At 36.1% G+C, this 21828-nt stretch overlaps 1 protein-coding gene across 5 annotated transcripts in view; it reads right to left on the bottom strand.

Moving 5' to 3' along the window:
* Window positions 1-21828, bottom strand: part of CDH18 (cadherin 18) — a 204045-nt gene that overhangs the window by 23005 nt on the left and 159212 nt on the right. For 3 of the 5 annotated variants that reach the window (XR_004159171.1, XM_010708478.3, XM_010708479.3), the window contains exons 9-11: window positions 13977-14113; window positions 7915-8004; window positions 1660-1781 (exon numbers count right to left, since the gene is read on the bottom strand). Coding sequence is in view for 4 of the 5 variants with exons in the window: in XM_010708478.3 (XP_010706780.1) it covers window positions 1660-1781; window positions 7915-8004; window positions 13977-14113 (349 nt within the window). In the remaining variant the exon portion in view is untranslated. The remainder of the gene's footprint in view (window positions 1-1659; window positions 1782-7914; window positions 8005-13976; window positions 14114-21828) is intronic. The other 2 variants (XM_010708480.3, XM_010708481.3) reach the window with 1 other exon arrangement.

The following is a 21828-nucleotide window of genomic DNA, read 5'->3' as shown; positions in this document are numbered from 1 at the left end:
AAATGAGTGCATTTCTAGAACTCAGGGTTCTCCAACTCTGTATATTATCTAAGATCAAATAACAACTGCTTCATTTACATTAATATGTATTATCTATTAGGCTTCATCTGAAAGCTGTTGAAGATACAGAATTTACTTTCTCAGTGACTATCGCTTCACTGTGGAAAGTATCATCTTCTCAAAAACATTTTTGAGATGCTTTAAGGGCTTTACTGAAGTACATTTTCTTATGTTTTATTATTATTATTTTGGAAAGTAAATAAAGTGAGACATGGAGAGAAAAAGAATCAGGAGACCGACTCTGTCTCTGATTTCTCTCTGTAGATGCCTCTCCTGAAAATGAATAGGCAAACACAAAAAGTCTGCCAATGACAAACAACCAGTTTGTTTTGTATATAATTCAAAGTAGATGTGCTAGGACAAATGCCCTCAATGGCTATGCAGCTTATCTCCTTAGATTTCCTGAAGAAAGAAACAAGAACTCATACAGGACAGGGCAGAGCTGCAGCCCAATCTTAAGCATCAGTCAAGTAGCTGTGCCTGACAGTGTCTGACAGAATTTATTCTTTAGTGATATTTTGTACTACTCATTCTTACCAGATGATAGATAATTCATAATAAATGCTGTCTTTGTAATGATTCAAAACTATTCAGCTCGACATGTTTTCTAGCACATGGAAAGTTGTCTTATTCTGCAATCTTTGCTGATTTGTTCTTCTTTAATACTTGTCATTCATTGACTTTTTTTTTCCTTAAAATAGTAGTCTTCTGAGCAAAGACAGGTGCTTTTATATCTTTTTGTTGTTGTTTTTATGTGTTTTGTTTTGTTGTTGTTGTTGTTGTTGTTTTTTTAATAGCCCAAGGACATCACAATCTCTTCTGAAGCCTATGTGTATACTGAATATAAAAGTCAGTGCATATCTCATACAGGCATGCTGCAAGCTCATAATTCCAACCTACAACCTGTGTAATAATGCATCACTGCCATGAAGATCTGTGTAACAACTCAGTCTATGCAAAGAAGGTACTTCTGATAAAACAAAACAAAACAACCTGGTAAAGTTTTCAAACCATGGACCACAGTGAAATGCATCAACCATGAAGTGGTAGCTGGAAAGTAATTGTTTTTCAGTCTGAATTGCAACCTTCCCTCTGCTCATAGTTTTGGAAGAACTGTTCAGCATGTCTTCCTTGAAGACACTTCACAGACAGGTTCACCCTCACTTGACTTTCCATCTGAACACTTCTGAGCAATCAAAAATGCAAAAAGTGATGACAGCAGTCATGTTAATCAGTCATTCTACTGAGTTATATTTGAAACCCTTCTCCCACATGGCTCTTAGCTATTAAATCTGCTTTATCCATTTGTTACAGGATAGTGACTTTTCAAATTCCATCTGGCAAGATTAAAGTTTTTGTATTTTATTTTCTTGAAATAACACGAAAATACCTTGAATGAATTCCCAATCTTCTCCCTTTAGTCTAATACAGTTAAAATACAGACTAACACATTTAAAAAGTTGGGTCAAATGTGAAATATGAAAATGAAATCAGAAAGATCACACAGCGTGTGATGAAAACAAAGTTTTAACACATGCAGCATTAACAAATGAAACAATTCTTCTTTCTCACTGAGAAAAAGATAACTGTGAGAGTTACCTGACCAGGCTTTGCATTCTCACAGACCACTACGTCATACTCTCTAGCGAGCTCTGGAGGGTTGTCATTGACATCCAGGATTCTAATGCCAACTGGAACATGGCTCACTAGCCCAGGATTGTCTGAAAAATATACAGAGGGTATTTATATATATTCAATATTCATATAATTAATTACATTATATATATATATATAATTTTCAATATTACACAATATATTCAACATTATGCAATATTGAACATTACATAGATATTATTTTACAAAAACAATTCAAATTATGTTATATATGTAATATTCAATATACAGTAACATCCTCAATTAAAACATGATTTCTCAACACAGCAACTGGGTGAGAACTAGATACAGTTGCAAAACTTTAAGTAGTAAGACCATGAAAGATGACGTTTGCTGAGCTTCACTGTTTTGAAAAAAAAATAGGGTAGAAAGCATAGTTATGTCATAGCAATAAAAATACAAGATATTCTGAGAATGAAGTAGGAGAAGGCTGTTGGTGCTATTGGATACTGTCAAACTCTATGCAAGAAACGACTGATTATTTTTCAATTAACATCAAAGTGTCATCACATTAAGACCTTTTATATTTTTTTTCAGTCCCTCAATGAGTTTAGGAACTAGGAAGGCAGCACCGAAAGTACTGCCTATTTTATGATGTTTGTCCATGACATCAGAGGCAGAACCTTCCTACTAATATTCCATTACATTTTGTTGCCATGTGACAGATAGTACCAGAAGGGCAGTCTGACAAAACAGCATCAGACATGGAAGTATGGATGAAGCAAAAATGTATCACTGCATTCCTCCATGCAGAAATAATTGTGCCTACTGATATTCACAGATAGTTGCTGAATGTTTCCGAAGACCAAACAGTGCATATGAGGAGAGTGAGGCAGTGGTTTTCAGCAATGTGAAAGAGAAGACACATTCCAGATGGCCATGCACACCTGTCACACCACAAAATGAACAGTGTTCCCATCAGCTCATCCATGCAAATCAGTGGATTATGATCAGGGAATTGTGTATGGAGCTGAACATTGCTTTCAATGTATTGGAAATGATAGTGATAACTTTAGAATATTGCAATGTTTGTGTCAAGTGGGTCCCATGAATGCTCACATAGGAACAAAAATGCTGTATGCAAGTTTGTCAGGATCTATTGAACCAATATAAAACAAAAGGTGGTAGTCTACTGGATCACATCATTACCAGTCATGAGACATGATAGCACCACTATGAGCCAGAGTCAGCAGTGCATGGAGTGGTGACGAGAATTTCCCATCAAAGAATTAAAAATGCTGCCACCAGCAGGTAAAGTGATGTGCACTGTTCTTTTGAATAGGAAAGGGATGATCCTTTATTTGGAAATTATTGGATCCGTTATTTGGAAAACAGACAAATGATCAACTCTGATCGCTACATAACACTGCTGTCTAACCTGAAGGCTTGAAATTCCAGAGTCAGGACAAGAAGAAAACAACCAGATCCCATAACAGCTTGAAGACCATGGAAGGCATTGCCAATCTTGGTTGGACTATCCTACCACAACGTGGTCACAGCAGCTGTGAAACAGTGGGTCACCCCTCCTACTGTAGATTTTTATGAATGTGGCATGCAGACTCTCATTCATCGCTGGTGAAAATGCACAGCTAATGGTGGTGACGGTGCTGAAAAATAGTGGTTTGTAGTTGAGAATTTGCTCTATAAAATAGTGTTATTGTCCTCTTTGCAGCAGTTGTAGTCTCCATGGAAATAAATAGGAGCCATTATTTTCAGAGTAATGTATGCAAAGTTCAGAAATAATATGGAAATAGAAGCACACAGGTATACATAAACCATTCCCAAGGCTGATTTAAACCTTCTCACAAGTTATCATGTTGTTACACAAAATAGTCAATGAGTCCTGTATTTTCTGTGAAAATTCAGCATCAGTGACACATCAGTTAGAAAATGTTTAAGTAATGGTGTCTTAGTATATGATCTATAGTTGTTTGAGAGCTCACCTTCAAAAAGAGATCACTTGCAAAAAGCACAATAAATAATTTTTTTTTCACTGAAAATAAACTTTGTGTTAAGATGGGAAAAAAATACAAGTCTTAATGCATCATTCTTTTGTTCTTTCTACTATGTACCAAGACACTTATATTTGATTAGAAGAATTATATATTGAGGCCATAAAATTAGAGACAATATATCTTCCAAAGTCTGTGCAAGTATCCATCTTGTAGATAACAAACTTCATTTTGTTTTTTACCAACTAAATTAAACTATCAGTAGAAAAAAAAAGAACTCCATCATTCACGCACAAGATAGAAGAATGGCTTTTACAGGTTTATTTTTTTAATGTGCATGTTTTCTTTTTAATTGTGCTTGCTCATGTGAAGGAAAAAGAAGCAGAAGCATTAAGTTCACCTGTCCTAGTTATTTCTATGTGTATTTAGCCACATTATGTTTCCATAAAACAAAAGAGTCATTTGTAAAGTGCCTCAGATTTTTCATGCCTTTGAGGGCATTTGCTCAGAATACTAAAAATCGTTCATTAGTTTAGACATTTAGAATCAAAACCACCAGTAATGTAGCCTCCTACTGAAAGAATATTTGAGAGCACTGGAGTTTATTTTGACAAAGTGAGAGATATATCCTTCTATGTTTTCATCTGGGATATTAGTCAAAGAGCCTGGGGTTGAAAGTTTTTTTCAGATTTTTGATATTCTCTTTTTGATTAATATGACTGTTTGCATGATGATTTTCATTCACTTTTGGAAATTAGTCATCCATCCCCATGAAAAGGGAATAGGAGGGAAATCAAAATGATAAACAGAAAAGGAAGACTTAATTTAGATAAGATAGGAACCTCACTGTCATTTCCAATTAACATTAGTATTAAAAGTTATAAGAATACATTCAGAAGAGCTATAGACTCGCAAATTCCATTTTTTTACTGTGAATGTTCAGTTGCAAAATTAGGAATATATTTGATATATAGTACTTAAGTAGACTATTTTAGTAGTCTAGAGAGTGTTTAAATGCTGTGAATATACAAAGGGAAAGTGAAGAATGGTTGGCTGTTTGCTATGCAGTTGGATGAAAGAAACCATCCATCTCAAATTATGAAAGAAAGAAAAGCAGCCTTCTCCCTTTAAACTTTGAGAATTAACTGAAAAAATGTTTGGCCCTTCCTTGGTGGTAGACTTTAAGATTGTGCAGAACAGCACAGTACAAAGCAATAAAGATTAATGCTCACTAACATATTGTACAAAATATTTTAGGTAGATTGTTCTATCGATGCTAACAGACAAACAAATTACAAAAATCCTACAGTCACAATTGCAGGATATGAGATTGAATAATAGATCATCTAATCTCTAGGTTATGAAAATATCTATGTTCTTGAGCCTGGAATGCTCTAACTCACATTCTGTGAGGTATAAATTCATAGAATCAAAGAATCATTAAGGTTGGAAAAAAAACTCTAGGATCATGTAGTGTGACTGTCAACCCATTACCACCACTCCCAGTAAACCATGTCTCCAAATGCCACATCTTCTCTCTTCTTGAAAACCTCCAGGGATAGTGACTTCACCACCTCCCTGAGCTGTCTTTTCCAATGTATTACCACTTTTCGAGAATAAATTTTTCTTAATATGCAATCTGAAACTCCCCTGGTGAAACTTAATGCCATTCCCTCTCATCCTGTCACTGATAACTGGGATAACAGGCTGATCTCTACTTTACTACAATAGTCTTTCAGGTAGTTGTGGAGAGCTATAAGGTCTTCTCTGTGCCTCCTCTTCTCCACAATAATTTCAGGCATATGAACTAGAAAGAGTTATAAATTACAGGAAAGATATAAGTAGACAAAGGAAGAGCACACAAAGGAATAGTACATAGATCAAAGGCAGATAGTATAGTAAAGGGTTAAGGAAGAATCCATCCTGGGAGTGGCTTCAAAAGATACAGTGAAAGCAATGAAGATTTTAATATTAGAAAAAGCCTGGAGATTTTGTCAGAAGGTAGAAGTATTTGTGACAACTAGATAATCATAGAATCTTAGCTGAAAGGGACTTCTGCAGGTCATTGGTCTAGTCATCAGTTCAAAGCAGTGCCATCTTCAAAGCTAGAAGATGTCATAATGCATCTAAGAGGAAGGGAGAAAGAAATCAGGAAAAGCTCAAGGCAGAAGGTAACAGAGACAGAGAACTGTTCTGTTGATCTGGCATGTTTGGAATATTTACTGAGGAAAGAAAATCAAATGTTTTAATCCAGTGTGTGCCTGTCTGGCAACAGACAGGTAAATTCTTTTGTTTCAGTATAGTATATCAGAACCGTCTCCCAGTCCTGAACAGTGTCCTCCTGTATACCCGTCACTACTTTGTAATGCATCTTACCCCAGTCTGTTGAACTTGCATCACTTTCACTGAGATCTCACAGAGATTCAGAGAGCTGTTGGTTTTGTTGTTTTTTTTGGTTGCATTTTATGTATGTATGTATGTATGTATGTATGTATGTATGTATCTATCTACCTACCTACCTACCTACCTACCTATTTATTTTTGGCAGATATTTTGCAGAACAAGGAATTACTATTTATCTTACCAGTTCAAAAGAGTACAAGGAATTGTTGGTATATTTCTGGAAGCAGTTACCTTACAGGATCTTTGACCTTTGCGGGTGTATTTCCATACTGACAGCCTACTTATTACAAAATGCTAATACGGAAAAGTATTAGCATCACTTTCCAAAATGGTCTTGAAGTTTGTCAGATTGTGTATACTACATCAATGTGTATGCAAGATGGTAACACAGGTTATAAGGGAAGGAGGGAATAAGAACAAATTAACAAGATCCTTATAAGCGGGTTGTATTTTGGTTCGTATTATTACAAATTACTTACAAAATAAACATAAACTACAGTCTTTTGCAAGAGTGCAGCTCACCTGCAATCCCCCAAACACTCTGATAACTGATCCCTTTTATATTAATTAGACAAATGCATTGCAGCAGTTTGGCAGATTTCCAGTTTTGAGATAATCAGTGCCGACGTATATTTCAGTCCTGTGCGCTATAAAACAACCAGATACATTCTGTATCCTATTAGCATTATGCCTCAAGATAAGATTTTTCAACGTGAATGCTCACTGTTTTAAGGGATAACTGAAGCAGAAATATTGTTTTGATTCACCTACATTAGGGGCTTGCTTTCTCATGCTCGAGATTTTTCCCGGAATAAATGGTTCTTCTGCCAGAATACTACAAATTTGTAAAGCAGTAGGTTTCATTGAGTATGAGTGCTACAGCCAGGGAATCCTCTCTGAAGTTGTAGAATTTCTTAACAACAGCCAATCTGGAAACCTAAATCTTCCCCCAATTAACCTGTTTGGGGAAACTTCAAAAACCCTGTTCAAGAAGAAAGCTTATTTTTAATATAGCTTCTGTTGTCTCAGACTTCTTTTTCACATTAACAAAATTTCCATGAGCTTTATGAAGATAAATTCAAGTCGAGTGGCACTAACAGTTCTGATGTCAATAATCTTGTGTTTTTATTTATTTATGTAGTGTTTGTGTATGCAAAGTTGGAATGGTATACTACTGGTATAGTTTATACTACTGGTATAGTTTAAGACTTATGAAAGTTAAGTAGATAATTTAACACAGAATAAGCCTGAACTATTTTAATAGAGTGAAGAACTTTGAAAAAAAAAAGAAAAAAAGAAAAAAGAAGATTTTCCACCTTTCATGATGTAGCACAAAGATGTTTGCCTAGTTTAGGTTTATAATGAAAGTCTATGCTTTTTCATGATTAGTATTAAATATCACTCTTAATCACAGAAAAAACATTTTCTTTTCGTTTTGACAGCTTTTCAAGACCTTATGATGCAAACCAATATTTGGGAAGTTCAACCAGCTATTTCTTCTGGGACTTTTCAAAGAGAAGTAGAAGGCACAAATCTCACCTACCAATACTGAATAGTTTTGACAGAATATAGGTCTAGAATAGATGAAATATATCGCAGAAGCAGAAGTAAAATTATAAAAGAATGCTTTCAATGTAAGTGAGAGGAATATTTAAAAAATATGGGTTTAATTCAGGGTGGTGGTAGTAATAGAAGTAGTAAAAGAAGCAATATCAGTAATACTAGAGCTGCAGCAGACTTAAACATTCAGTACTTCCAATCTGGCTACTCCCTCTGCCTTAATGGAATCAAAATTCTGCAGCTCGTCAACAATGTCAGTGCTTACCTCCTGAGTAGATCAGGGCACCACAAACTGCACTGGTTCTGTGGCCAATAGTGGGTCCATTTCGGGATTCTGGTACTGCTTTGCAAAGCCCTGAAGGGGAAAATGTCACATGATCCCAAAGACTGTCTCTTTTTCAGAGACCCCCTTGGTAGCTACCATCACCAGGAGCACTGCATTTATCATAGCCCAGGGAAGCAGGTAAATGAACTGTTAAATGCAAACCCAAGTGGAACAACAAGGGAGGTTAGGAAGAGCCATACCCTATACCATCTTCAGATGACACTGTATGAATATCGTAGTTATACCTTTCCCCAAAGAAACAGAGGAGAATAAAATTCATCTTGCCTAGGATGCAGTGACTAAACTGAGATAAATGAGGGAAATAAGCATTGAACTTGGCATTAGAGGAACCACTTCTTGAGCAGGATGGAGAACTAGCTGCCTCAAGTCAATTGTTTTTATAAAGAGTTTTGTGTCAGTTCTACTTATTGCATAAGAATGCAATGGCAGATTCTGCTACAGATAAGATTATTATAATTTCATGGTCCATTGGTAGGCAGCTTATCAAGACTGGAAATAAACTGTGTCACTGGAGAGTGTGGACTGTGTGTTAGTACTGTGTCTAGATCTTGCCATTAAAAAGATGATAGATAATCAGTTTGTCACTACTCCATCAGCAAAATAGTCTTAGAACACAGATCTTGTATTTTTAAAAATCTATTTTAATCTGCTTTTCATTTAGGGGAAAAGTAGGAAATTTTTTTGTGGCAGATTCTGTTTCTTGGAAAAATAAAAAAAATGTCATTGTTATCAGTACCAAAACTCTTTCTGTAACTGAACTAGCTGGCAGAATTAAGTTAAGTAAAAACAAAGAATGAGTGTGATGTTTTTTCTTGCACCATTGGGAATTTGTGGTAAGTGCTGGCCTTAAGGTAGATCTGGTTCTGTAACATATCTATAATCACCAATTACAACATATAAGGAAAATTTCCCTTTACTGATGTCAAACTAAACGTGTTCTTTTCATTATTTATACTTTTTATTATTTATACTTATTATTAACACTCATGCACACTTCACTTAAGTAAAAAAAAAAAAAGGAAAAAAGGTTGTCAAGAAAAAAGTATGGACCAAAATTCATTCTAAAAAATTCTATATTCATTTTAAAGAAAAATTCATTTTGAGGAAACCCAAGGACACAAAGCCAGCAACAAACTCACTGGTATTAAAAAGAATCATCCTACTGTCCAGCAGAGATAAAAGGTTAGGAGATTAAAGCACTGTGACAGCTCTTTGCTCTGATTTAGATTACTTTCTGTTAGACGTTGAAAAGGATTCAAATTTATTTTTAATTTTTTTTTTTTTGACGCGAAGTATTAAAATTATTCTTGGTTATCGGAAAATGGTAATGTGAGAAAATAAAATGTCATCAATTCTTGCTCTTTTCTAATTCTTTCAGTACTATGTGTCAGGAAGATAATACTCTATAGATTTATTTCTTCCAGGCAACACATATGTTGTTTTCATGTGACACAGTCTAGGATACAGCTGGCTGTCCAGGCTGCAAGTGCATATACTACTGGCTCACGTCAAGCTTTTAGTTCACCAGAACCTCTAAGTCCTTCTCTCCAGGGCTGCTCTTAATGAGTTCTTCTCAGTCTGCTCTCATATCTTGAATTGCCCCAACTCAGGTGCAATACCTTGAATGTGGACTTGCTGAGTCACATTCAGCTTACAGGGACCCACTTCTCAAACTTGTCTAGATGCCTTTTGATGACATCCCTTCCTTCTATTATATCAACTGCACTACTCAGCTTAGTGTCATCTGCAGGCTTGCTGAGTGGTTGTTCTTTCTCTTCTACTCATTCTACATGCAGTTCTCAGAGAATCATAGAATGACTGGTGTGTTGGAAGGTGCCTCTGGAGATCAGTTCGTCCAACTTCCCTGCTCAAAGCAGGGTCAACCAATGTGCATTGCTCATGACTATATCCAGTTGGTTTTTGAGTATCTCCAAGAACACAGAATCCACAATCTCACTTGGCAACTTGTTCACTTGTTTGACATATCTCACAGTAAATTTTATTAAGTGGAATTTTCTTTATTTCATTTTGTGTCTTTTGCCTCTTGTCATTTCACTTGATACATCAGAGATGAGTTTTTACTCATCTTCTTTAATTTCCCCATCAGGTGTTTAAACATACTGGCATGAACATCTTGAACATTCTCTTCTCCAGGCTGAAAAAAACCCTAATTCTTTCAGCCTTTTGTTGTGTGACTGGTACTCCAGTTCCTTAATGATGTCATGCTCCTTCACTAGACTTGTTCCATTTGTTCCACATCTCTTTTGTCCAGGTGGGCCCAGACCTGAATCCAGCACTCCAGAGCACAATGGAAAGATTATCTCCCTTGATCTGCTGGCAACACTCTTACACATGCAGAACATGATGTTTTTGGCTGCCCTTGCCTCAAGAGAGCACTGCTGAATCATTTTCAACTTGTTGTCCACCAGGATACTCAGCCAGGTATTTTTCTGAAAATCTGCTCTCCAGGTAGGTGGCCCTCCATATGCACTGGTGCATACGGTTACTCTACTAGAAATGCTGGATTCTATGTCATAAATTCATAAAGTTCCTGTTCATTCATTTCTCCAGACTGGTGAGATCCTTCTGGATGGCAGCACAACCCTCCATTGTATCAGCCATTACTCCAGCTTTGTGTCATTTACGCACCTGCTGAGTGCACTCTGTCTCATAAACCAGGTCATTAATGAAAAGATTAAACAGTACTGCATCCATTATTGGCCCCTGTGGTACTCCACTAATGACTAGCCTCTGGCTGCACTTCAGGCTGCTCATCATAACCCTTTCAGCTCTCCATTTCAGACAGTTTTCAGTACAACTCACTGCTCATTTATCTATGACATACTTCCACGTCTTGTTCTTGTGTGAATTTATCTCAATCTCCCTTAATTTTCAGTAAGCGTGTTACTTAGTAATCTCACTTAATCACCTGTTGCCCATTTTATGTATGCTAACATTACAATGACTTTTAGTTAACACAAACGACTCCTTAAAATAGCTTAACCTTACCTTCTTCCACTGTCAACAACCATTCACTATGATGATATTTCTTTCCTCTAAATTAGTCTTTCATCAGTTATGTGCTCTTACTCTGTATTTTCCTATTTCTATTAGTTGTCAAAGACTTGATCAAATCCTTAATAGAGCCAAGTAAATTGTATCCCCTCCTTCTTTTGAACTCTATTATAAAAATCTTTCCAAAGAATTCTAACAAGCTAATGAGACATGTCTAGTTTTAAGTGAAACCGTATTTTTAAATCTATTGCCAACAACTTTTAGTCCTTTCCCTCACTCCAAACACAGTTAGTAGACACTTTAGTGTAAAATACAGTATTGTTTCACCATCTTTCTTGTCCCTAAATGCCACAAGGAGTTTTCAGGAAGTACTTTTACTGAAACAATCAAAGAAATGACATCTTTGGCGTGCTCTGGACACCAAAATCCCAGTTTTCATTCACCACATGCTGCTGTGGAAGAATAATGCATATGAAAGAAAATAAAGGATTGTCCCATTCTTCTAGTAGAACTCTGTTGTGCATTAGGCAGCATCAATGCAAACACAGAAATCACTGTTCACTACACCAACATTACTTCCACAGAGGAAAGTGGTAGGAGTTATACCAATTTCACAGAAGACATTTGAGCAATGTAAAGTCCATTTGACTCAGTAAGTCCTACAAAGAAAGCAAAATTCCTAGGGAGAGTTCAGAAACAATGTAAGAAACATATGGATATCATAAATTTGAGGCTAGAAATATAGCATTGATTTTAAATTTCCTTCACATAAAATAAGCACAGCTACTAGTAGGTTATTCAAAAGGTTTCTGTCACTGAAGTGCAGCATTAACAAGAAAACACTTCATGAACTTACTATAACAGTAATTATTTCAGCAGAGCACCTCTTATTTTTGAGGCAGAACAATCTTTCTGGGCTTTCCAGATTCTGCAGTGTTCTTTGTTAGGGAAATTGTTTCAGAAAGATATAAATGACTTCCAGTACATCAGACAGACTTGAAGGTTGCCCCTCTGATAGCCAAAGCACATGTTGGTCACAGTGCTGTTTTTCAACCCCAAGTCTTATTTACGCCATGCTTTGTGGATGAAACTGAAAATGAATGACATAAAAGGATGTAGATATGCAATAAGTAGTGCTTACAAGTTCAGGCCTTCATGCTGTATGCACAAATTATGTTCCTTCTTCAATCATATATCCAATTACTGCTTTTACAATAGATTTGGAAGACTGTGTCAGTGTTATGATTTTCAAATTACTTTATATAAGAAAATGGCAAAGAAATAAGCATAAAGAAAGTTTATCATTTAGGCTGCCTTTCAGTCTGTTTGCCATCCATTTCCTCCTCTATGTTCTTTCTTATATTTTTCGCTACTGAACTGTTATCCAAGCTGACAATACAGAGCTACTTATCTTCCTTATCCCCACTTTGATAGCAAGAAAAGCAATGCAAGGGAAAGAACAAGACTTATGTTTTCCCCTAGTAAGTAGCACCTTGAATGCAGAATTCTAAGCTGGACTTCTTAGAAGAAAAAAGTTATTTCATCCTCATTATCCATTCAGTTATCTTTTTGTTATAAGCATCCTTAGCATAGTAAGTGCAATACCACTCACTAGACCAGGTGAAATAAGTAGTGCAGAAAGCTACATTTCAGTTTAATGCTATTGAAATTTATTTCTGCAAATAATAATATTTGGATTGTTTCCCAGAAAGACTAGTGACTGTTCCTTTTTGTATGTTGCAATGTGGCTTTTAAATCTTATTTAAAACTAACACTTACTATTCACCTTCTTATCATAAGGCCCAAACTATATTTAATTTCATGCTGCACTGAAATGACAAATAAACTGTTAAGCACAGAGAGGTGCAGTGGTTACCATTTGTGAAAAGTTAATCATAGAACTCTAGATTTTATTGTTTAAATACAGAAACTTACTTGAAAGTGTCAATTTATTTGAAAGAGCAGTAATAAACAAAAACAATTTGTTGTCCTTATAAAATAGGTAGGTGCTATTAATTCTGTAACATATGCTAGCAGTACAGTGGCAGAACAGATTCCGTTTAAACCTGGAAATGAAAGAGATGAAAGCACAGGGAACTCACTTATGTTAGTGGCACATGTTAGAGGTAACAAAAGTATAGACTGTCATCTGGCAATGATGGCATACACCAAAGAAAAAGAAAAAAGGGAAAAATCATAAACAGAAGTTTATAGTTTGCATCAAAATTACTTTCCGTTGAAAAATGTTATCACTAAGAGTACTCAGTTTTTTTTCTCTACAACTTTGTATCAAAGTAAGGACCCTGCAGTGTAAAAGTTAATCTTTATTTCTTTAAACTGTCCCTTTCCCATGTAAAAATATTTATCTGGGATATTTATTCAGACATTTCTATTTCAATACTTTTTAAAGTGGTGGAAATTCATCACACTTTGAGGCCTTTTGAATGCAGTGGGAACTTTTTTTTGTCTCTGTCTGTTAAAGACCAGAAAAGCACATTGATGATCAGCAACTACTAGATACCTGTTGGAAATAAATTAATATTGGCATAATTCAACAGCATAAATGGTAGTTACAAGAAGAAAGGATGAATTTCTCAGACTGTACTATACAATGTTGTCTTGTAAGATACATAAAAGCAAGATACACAAATAGGACAAGCTATTCATTTTAGGCCTTTCAACGTCTGCACTATTCCTTGGTAAAAAAAAAAGCCTATCACACACAGAAAAACATGGAGAACTTTCATAGGTGGACTCATACAGGCTTGTGGGGTTTTGTTTGGTTGTGCTGTGGAATTAAGGAAGTTACACAGACACAGAAATTTCTCCTTTACTGTTGTTAGTTAAAGAAAAAAAGTAGCTTTGTTTAAAAAGAACCTAACACTTTGAGACAATGTTCCTTAAAAACCAAATATTGTATTTTCCTTTCAATTTTTTTAATACTATGTGCCACATATATCATTTACCTATCTCAGACGCAGCCACTGTGATGTTGTACCAAGGTGTTTCCTCTCTGTCAAAGATCCTGGCAGTTTTAATGGTTCCAGTATTAGCATCAATGGTGAAATATCTATCTTCTTCTGTGTTATGATCAATGAAATATCTAAGGAGAAATAAAATAGTAAATACATACTCATTGTAAAAAGTATGACCCAAGGTAACAGAAAGCTACATAAGAATATTACTACATAAGAATATTACTTTCAGTCTTTCAAAGATCGTGGAGATTTTAGAAAACATCCTAAGAAAAATTCTCTATTATGGGGATGCCTGAAGTACCATTGTCTTTCACTCCTTTCATAATATTATTTGATCTTTTGATATATAGTAAGATTTCCACTATGAGTCACAAATACATAGATCACTAACAGGTGGTATTTTAGACAGCAGTGCTCATTTCTGTCAAAAGACACTGAGCATATTTACTTAGATTATAACATAAAATGGAAAGGCAGAAAAGAAAACAGAAAAATATTCTTCTGTTTAAACAGCCTGTTTCAGTCCCAGTACCTGTTCTGAAGCATGTCTTTTTGACATGAAGTTGACGACATAGCGACATAAGCCATTTTAAACATGTACATTACAAAGACTAGAAGCAGAAACAGCTGATTCCCAGAGATACTGTTGACATTAGCCTAGAAGCCTAGAAGCATCCCTCCTTAACTCCCTTGGCTTCTGGGCACTTTGCCTAGCAGAGAAAGTAAAAACCTTTAAGTGGGTAATGGAAGCAGATGGGAACACAAAAGACGAGATTGACATTTTTTTTTTCACAAAGCCTGAATCGCTCACAATAGCTTTTAACAAATGAACCAATTACACACCCCTATTAAACCTTCTCTTTTAGACCTGATGAGGAAATAAGGAACAAGACAGAGCCTTTTATGTACCATAATTGTTTTCCTTGATAATTTGCCAGCCTTGCTTTCATTCTGGCATATTTTTAATATATGGAAGCTACATAAAGATTAAAATGATTTATTTGTCCTATCCAACTGCTCTTATTTCTACATCACCAAAGGTTTAATTGCCAACTAATAAAGAGAGTGGTGCACAGGAAGGCTGCAAAGCTCAAAAAATTAAAAATAACTTCAGTTTTATTACTCTCATAATGTACTTATTTAGACTATTTACAGAAATGGAAAACAAACAAGAAGCATTTGGATGAACGATACAAAAAAATAAGATATGTTTTGTGAAAAAGCAAAGGAAATAAAGGACTAGAGGAGGAGGTAGCAATTTGAATGAGTCACCTTAACTGTTCAAAGGACAGGAGAGAATGTAAAAGCCAGCTAGGATGTGATGATCTTCCCTATTAGAGAGAAACTGAACCCATCTCTTCTAGCAGTAAGAAATATTTTACATATGCTTATAATAGGGCAGTTTGGGTTGTGGCATTTAAGATTTGTCTTTTCATGTTTCCTATATTTTCAAGAATTAAAAATATATTCCAGGCACTGGAAATCTGAGCGGACCAAACCTGGCTAGAAAATCTTTCCTTTTCAACCGTTTGCATCCTCCCTCTCACCATCCTGAAGAGTGAAACAGCTCCCATATGACCATGGGGGTGATCTGAGCAACAGCAAACCTTTATGCTCCTCTGGAATGAAAAATTAACGTACCTTCTCCTATCCAAACTAAGTCAGAACCCATGCGACCCATCAATTACCAACACTTAGGAACATCTCATTATAAAATACATCAAAAGTGCTTAGTGATGAGACCTAAGATGTGGAAGATGGCAGCAGAAGTTGCTTCAAGCAGAAAAAAAAGACTTAAAAGGTCTCCATATTAGAAGTAAACTGGAAAGATCTTGAATTGTAGGAGACGGGGGAATCACTTTTAAAGAATTCAAGTCAGAAAGTATTCTTCCAGAAAACATTACTTAATCATGGTGTCCTAAGTTGGATGAAAAAAAAAAAACCCAACAAACAACAACAATAAAGCAAGCAACATAGATAGAAAAGAATAATAACAATAATCATAAATGATGAATTACTATTTTCTGAATCACAGAGCTTGTTGCAGACACAGTTTAGAAAGTTGATATGCTTAGTAAACTCAATAGATAAATTAAAAATAAATTATTGACAGTCACTGATCATGACAAAATAAATGTTACAGATATCCAAGCAAATCTGTGTTGCTTTCAAGGAATACTGAGATCTGCTATGGACACACTGCAAAGCAAGAAAAAGACCTCCACAATTATTCTCTTGGTATTATTTTATCTAGAAGTATTGGTCCAAGCTGCCCACACACTGGGAATCAGAATTCACTTTCGACTTTCAGAACAATTGATTTTACCAGTGTTTCTGCTGGTCTTAGTCTACTAAAAAGAAAGCTGTGCAAAGCTGATCAGCTGTGAGCAGGATTTGCAGGTTCTCCAAGCAGTTACTTGTAACAGAAATGTTTTGAAAGATTGATCCAATACCAGTGGAAAAGTTTTACTTCCTATGCAGACAGATAGTCCCACCTTTTCCTAACTACAAAGGAACTTTGTAGCCAGAGTGGAATCAAACTCAGAAAGTACATACAGCTGCCATGCTTGGCACAGAGCTGTGTTAAGATTTGAAGTCTATCCAGAAGATGCATGCTTCAATTGGATCAGTGCCTCCAGGCCTTATACTTCATACTTGGCAATGCAGGCAACTTGACAAACTTTTGGACCATGTTAGCTGTGCTATTGTTAAGGGAGAAATAATGAAGTCTAGTTGTGTTGGACAAGATGGTCAGCACATGTATACACAGACCTCTTCTGCAAGAAGTGGAATACTGACAGAGGAAGTATAGAAAGAATAGCTGTTCACCAAATAATTTTCCTGGAGACCTTAGCAAACCCTTTACTGTCACAATTCTCTGTCAGGTATGTGATGACAAAACGTAATTCCTTCTCCCTGACTATAGCCTTGTTCTTGGCTCTAGAGGTCTCCTGAAAATTACATGAATTATTTACAGGAAAACAAAACAAAAAACAAAATCTTCACTCAGCTATTCTTATGGAAAACGTATTCTTAATTAAATATATATATATATATATGTTATACATGAATCTTGCCTCTGCTATTGACAGCGCTTACTTATTACCAACATCAGACAGAGTGACTACTCAGAGTCAATACTGTGCTAATAACCATAAAAAGTAGGACTATTTGCAGACACAAGCTTAAAAATAGACATAATTTTAAATTGGAGTTAATGAGAAAAAAAAAAAAGCAATAGGAATACCCTGCTGCTTTTGTGCATGTGTAATTCATAATCAAAACAAATTATTATATTTCCCGCTATGAGGAAGTAAGAGAACCAAAAAGAACAAGTGTCTTTACCAAATATGAAACTTATGTAGAAAAACTGAAGCTCAATTCTGCTGTAAATTGTGACACCCTAACACATCATTTCTGTAGACATAACAAAACATTGTCTTAGATTTTTTTTTCCAGTTTTTTTTCTAAATCACTTAAATACATTCTATATAAGCTAAAAGCTCAGTATTGGATGAATAATTTAAACTGCACTTTCTATGTCACTCATAGAAATAAAACAATCCTGAGGTGATTCATTCAGTAACATTTTCATTTCCAGTGATAACAGAAAAATAAGGAATGATAATAATTTATCCACAGTAGCACTTTCTCTACATCCTAACTTCTTCATACAGTTACAGCATATTAAAATATCTAGAGCTCAACAAAATTTTTCTTGATCGTGTATAAATAAAACAATGGTCCTGTTTAAAGCTTTCTTATTATGAAGTTTAGTTCTCTCCCATTAATCCATATTCTTCCTAAATATTGTTTTGTGTATCATGCCTAAAAGCCATTTGCAGTACTGGGGCTCCCATCCTTCATGAATGTCTGTGTGAAACAAGCTACAAATGACATTCTCAAAGAGCAAGGAACTATGAATATTAAGATAAAGCTCTACACTCAGATACCCTAAAAATATTTTGTAGGATAGAGCCACTCATTCTTGTCACATGTAAGAGGACATGTAGAACAATTTTCATTGTATTTATAAAGCACTTAACATTTTAAGGCTTTATAAAATATTAGCTACGAAGTTTTCTACGTCCTGATTTTGGCTGAGACAGAGTTAATTTCCTTAGTAATAGCTGGTATGGTAATTATGGGTTTTTCTAGGTTGCAAAGAGCTATAGTGCAAGTTCAGAATTTCAAAGTTACGCCAAAAGTAAATTTTCATCATGACTATGCATGATGCAAATCAGCAACAGAATACACTCTATTACACTAAATTACATTTAGAAAGATTATGAACATAGAAAACCTATTAGTCACAGTTCCCAAAGAGTGTTTGAAGGAAATTAAATATCAAAACTATAGGCACTGAGAAATTCAACATGTATCATCTTTTTTTCCCCAGGTAGAGTCACTGAATGGAAAGGCATTACCAGTCTTCTTATTCCTACTTCTGACCAAAACTTCAGCTTCTGTGACTTCACATCTCGTTTCCTGGATTTTAGTGAAGCAGCGCTTCAGTAAGAACAGATATTCCCACTTTTTTTTTTCCTTTTAACTTCTTTTTTTTAAAAAACCAAAAGTGCTTGCATGAATTAGGAAATAAAGAGAAAATTATATGCAAGATGGGCCCTAGGCGCTCTTGACATATAAAGCAGTTTGCATTTTAAAGTAGTAGGGTTTTAACAGCACAGAGAATGCTTGAGCATGAAGAAGGTTCTAAAAGATGCTAAAGGAGTTTAATAACAATCACTGAACCTTTTAGAAAGGTTTCTGAAGATAAAACTCATAATTATTTTCATAATCTAACTAAATTATTTGGCTTTGAAATAACATTAAAATCAGTTTGGTAATTGATAAATAAGTGGTATAGTCTGTTAAGATCCAAGCGTCCACTTCCAGTTTTTATGTTTCATAGTTAAGCCTTGAATTTGAGATTTTAAATAGTGTTTTGAGCTTTTTGACTTTTGTTGTTGTTGTTGCTTTTTGTCATTAAGCAAGTCTTTAAGACATTCCTTTGCTATGCTATTATTATTTATTACTAAATTTAATATGAGCAAACAAGAACTCTTTCAGAAATTACCACCTTGTCTACAAAACTCTTAGTTCTAAACTTCCAAAAATCACATTTCAGGCGGGTTCAGATTTGCAGTTCATAACATCTCTTTGAGCTTGTATATAGAGATAAATCTAATAGTCGGCTCTCAAATAACAACAGAAACTGGTTACAAAAAACCACTAACAAAAATTAGTGGGAATAGTGGCCAAACTCGTCAGTCATGCCATCTAAATGCTATTAGAAATCAAATACTATTAAAAGGAAGTATGTTGGATTGGTTAAATACATTAGTGAATAATCTCTCAGAAAGAAAGATTCAAAAGACAAAGAACTTAAAAACAAAACAAACAACAACAACAAAAAACTAGAAAATAAATGTGTGAGGAACAACTATACAGTGCATGGGAGGTATATGAGGAAGAAAAGCAAGGAAATTGATTGGCTGCAGCTCCCTGTGTTTGGCCAGGTAGAGAGCTGCAGGAAGTGTGCCATGGTGGGCCTTAACTCTGGTGCATGCCCTTACCTTCCATCTCCCACCTGGCAGCAGCACTGCCAGAGAGCCATGAAGACAAACAAGGTGGTGGGAAGGCAGCCTGCTGCCACACTTGCCTTCTACCACACTGCCTCCCTTCCAGGGACAGTCAATTTCCCCATAGTTCAAACAAACTTCTCCAGCAAAGAAAAGCAATGGGGAAGTGTGACACGGCAGTCGTCTGCCAAAACAGCAGGTAACCAATTTTCTCCCTGCAGCAAGTCTGGTGAAGGAGACATTAGATGTTCCAGAGTTCTGCAGCACCTTAGGCTGTACTTTCCAGTTGCGAAAATGAAATACATTTGAAGAGAGCTTGGAGAAGATGATCTCTGTTTATCATTTCTTCACTTCTTTCAGATAAGTACAGCATTACCTTGAAGAGAATACTGCTCCTCTCGGAGTGCTTGCAGGATATGCTGTTCCCACTGAGTTAACTCAGGTGCTGGCTGCCAGCTGATCAGCAGTACCTTGACATCTCCTGCCCAACACTCCCAGCTCACCTCTTGTATCAAAATCTGTGCTTGGCAGATGTGACAGAGTCTTCCTTCTCCTCATCCCAGGAAGGTGAGGTAGCAGGTCCCAGGAGGTGCGGAGGAGCTGCAAATTGCTGCCTCCCTCCCAGCCAAGCCTTTGAGTGGCAGCTGCTGCTGGTTTGCATTTCATGCAGAAGTTGGCTCCCTGCTGCTGCTCCTGTTCCCACTGCCTGAGCACTGCTGGCACACTGCTCACCTTGGACACTGGAAACTAGGAATGCTGTTCACTTGAAGGAAATGAGACATTTCTGTACTCCCATCTTTTCTAGCTGACAATTTCTGTCTACATGTGCTAAAACCACTGATCATCTTTCCTAGCTAATTCTGCCAGTAAATGTAGGCTAAGAATATCCCACACTCTCAGAGGCATAATTCAGAAGTAAAAATCAAGATAAAAGTTTTTCTTCTTTTCCTGACTTCATGAATTTCTTCAGAGGATTTCAACTGTCCAACTGCATTTTAAATTGACGCGTTGATAGTAGAACTGTTACATCACAGTTTATTTTTATTCGGAGACATTAACATTTAGATTCCAATGTTGCCAAAAAATAAAGTGCAGTCAGTGTTATATGACAATCACTTTTTGTTCCCAAAGGTTTACCAGCTAAATAATGGAATTCTACTTATATATTTTTTTTTCCCCTCTATCTTTTCATGCTAAAGAGCAAACCAAATAAAAGCAACATCAATAGATTTATACATATTTATGGAAGTGAATAGTCCTACCAAAAGACTTCGTTAGAGATTATTCAGATATAAACACCAATTCCTAAAACAGAGGAATTTTAAATATTGTAGGCACTCTGAAGCCAGAGGAAATTACACTTAAACAAAGAAACAAAAAACAATGATGTACTGGAATGAAAAAAAAAATCAGGCTCTCACAGCCACAGTACTAGGATGTTCTGTCAGTATTTCTATCAAAGATTTAAGTAAGGGATGGAGGTGGCTCTGGTTGCTGGGAGATGTTGACCACCATCCTGAACTGGATGCTTCCCAGAGAGAACAGCTGTCAGAACAGCTTACCAGCTCCTGAACAGAGAGGTGGATGTTTTTGTTAGGCAGATTCGTTTTGGGGATGGCAGCAGCGCCATTTCATGGGAAAGTGGGAGGCCTGGGACGTGCAGCTTGACAAGAATCAAAAATAAATTGAGGCCTCAGGGAAAAAGTCAGCAACAGATCTCCAACCTCAGCACAGTAAAGAAAGGTTTTAAAATGGTTGCTCCCTGTGAAGACAGATAGAGAATCAGAGAAGAAATTGGAGAAAAAAATATATTCTGGCTTTAGCTGTTCCAAAAAGGATGCTCTTTTTCTATTCTGATTTACAGATTCTCTTGAGGAAGAATAATACTGAAGGAATGCAGAAAGCAAATGAATGAAGAAGAAGAAGGTGAGATGGATGAGGTCACAGCTCCTCTCTGCTAGCTGTGAGGCATTCACATACTCTGGAAAGATACTTTAGTGTCCCTGTAGGTATTGGTCACAGGGTTGTGACAGTGCCATGTTTGACAGCTTAAGCAAAGAAGTGCCTCACTCCACAAGCTCAGGGATGGCAAGATCTGGGGAGATGCTTCCTCTTTGGGCATGCAAAGGAGAGATGGTCACTGTACACAATGACATTGATCGCAGCAAGCTGCCTTAAGTACATCTAACAAAGCATCCTATGCACAGGATATAAAACAGCAAACTGACCTTATTCAGCTTATAAGACATCCAAACAAC

The sequence above is a fragment of the Meleagris gallopavo genome, chromosome 3, assembly GCF_000146605.3.
Source record: "Meleagris gallopavo isolate NT-WF06-2002-E0010 breed Aviagen turkey brand Nicholas breeding stock chromosome 3, Turkey_5.1, whole genome shotgun sequence".
NCBI classification, from domain to species: Eukaryota; Metazoa; Chordata; class Aves; order Galliformes; family Phasianidae; genus Meleagris; species Meleagris gallopavo.
This window is presented reverse-complemented; position numbering and strand designations above follow the sequence as displayed.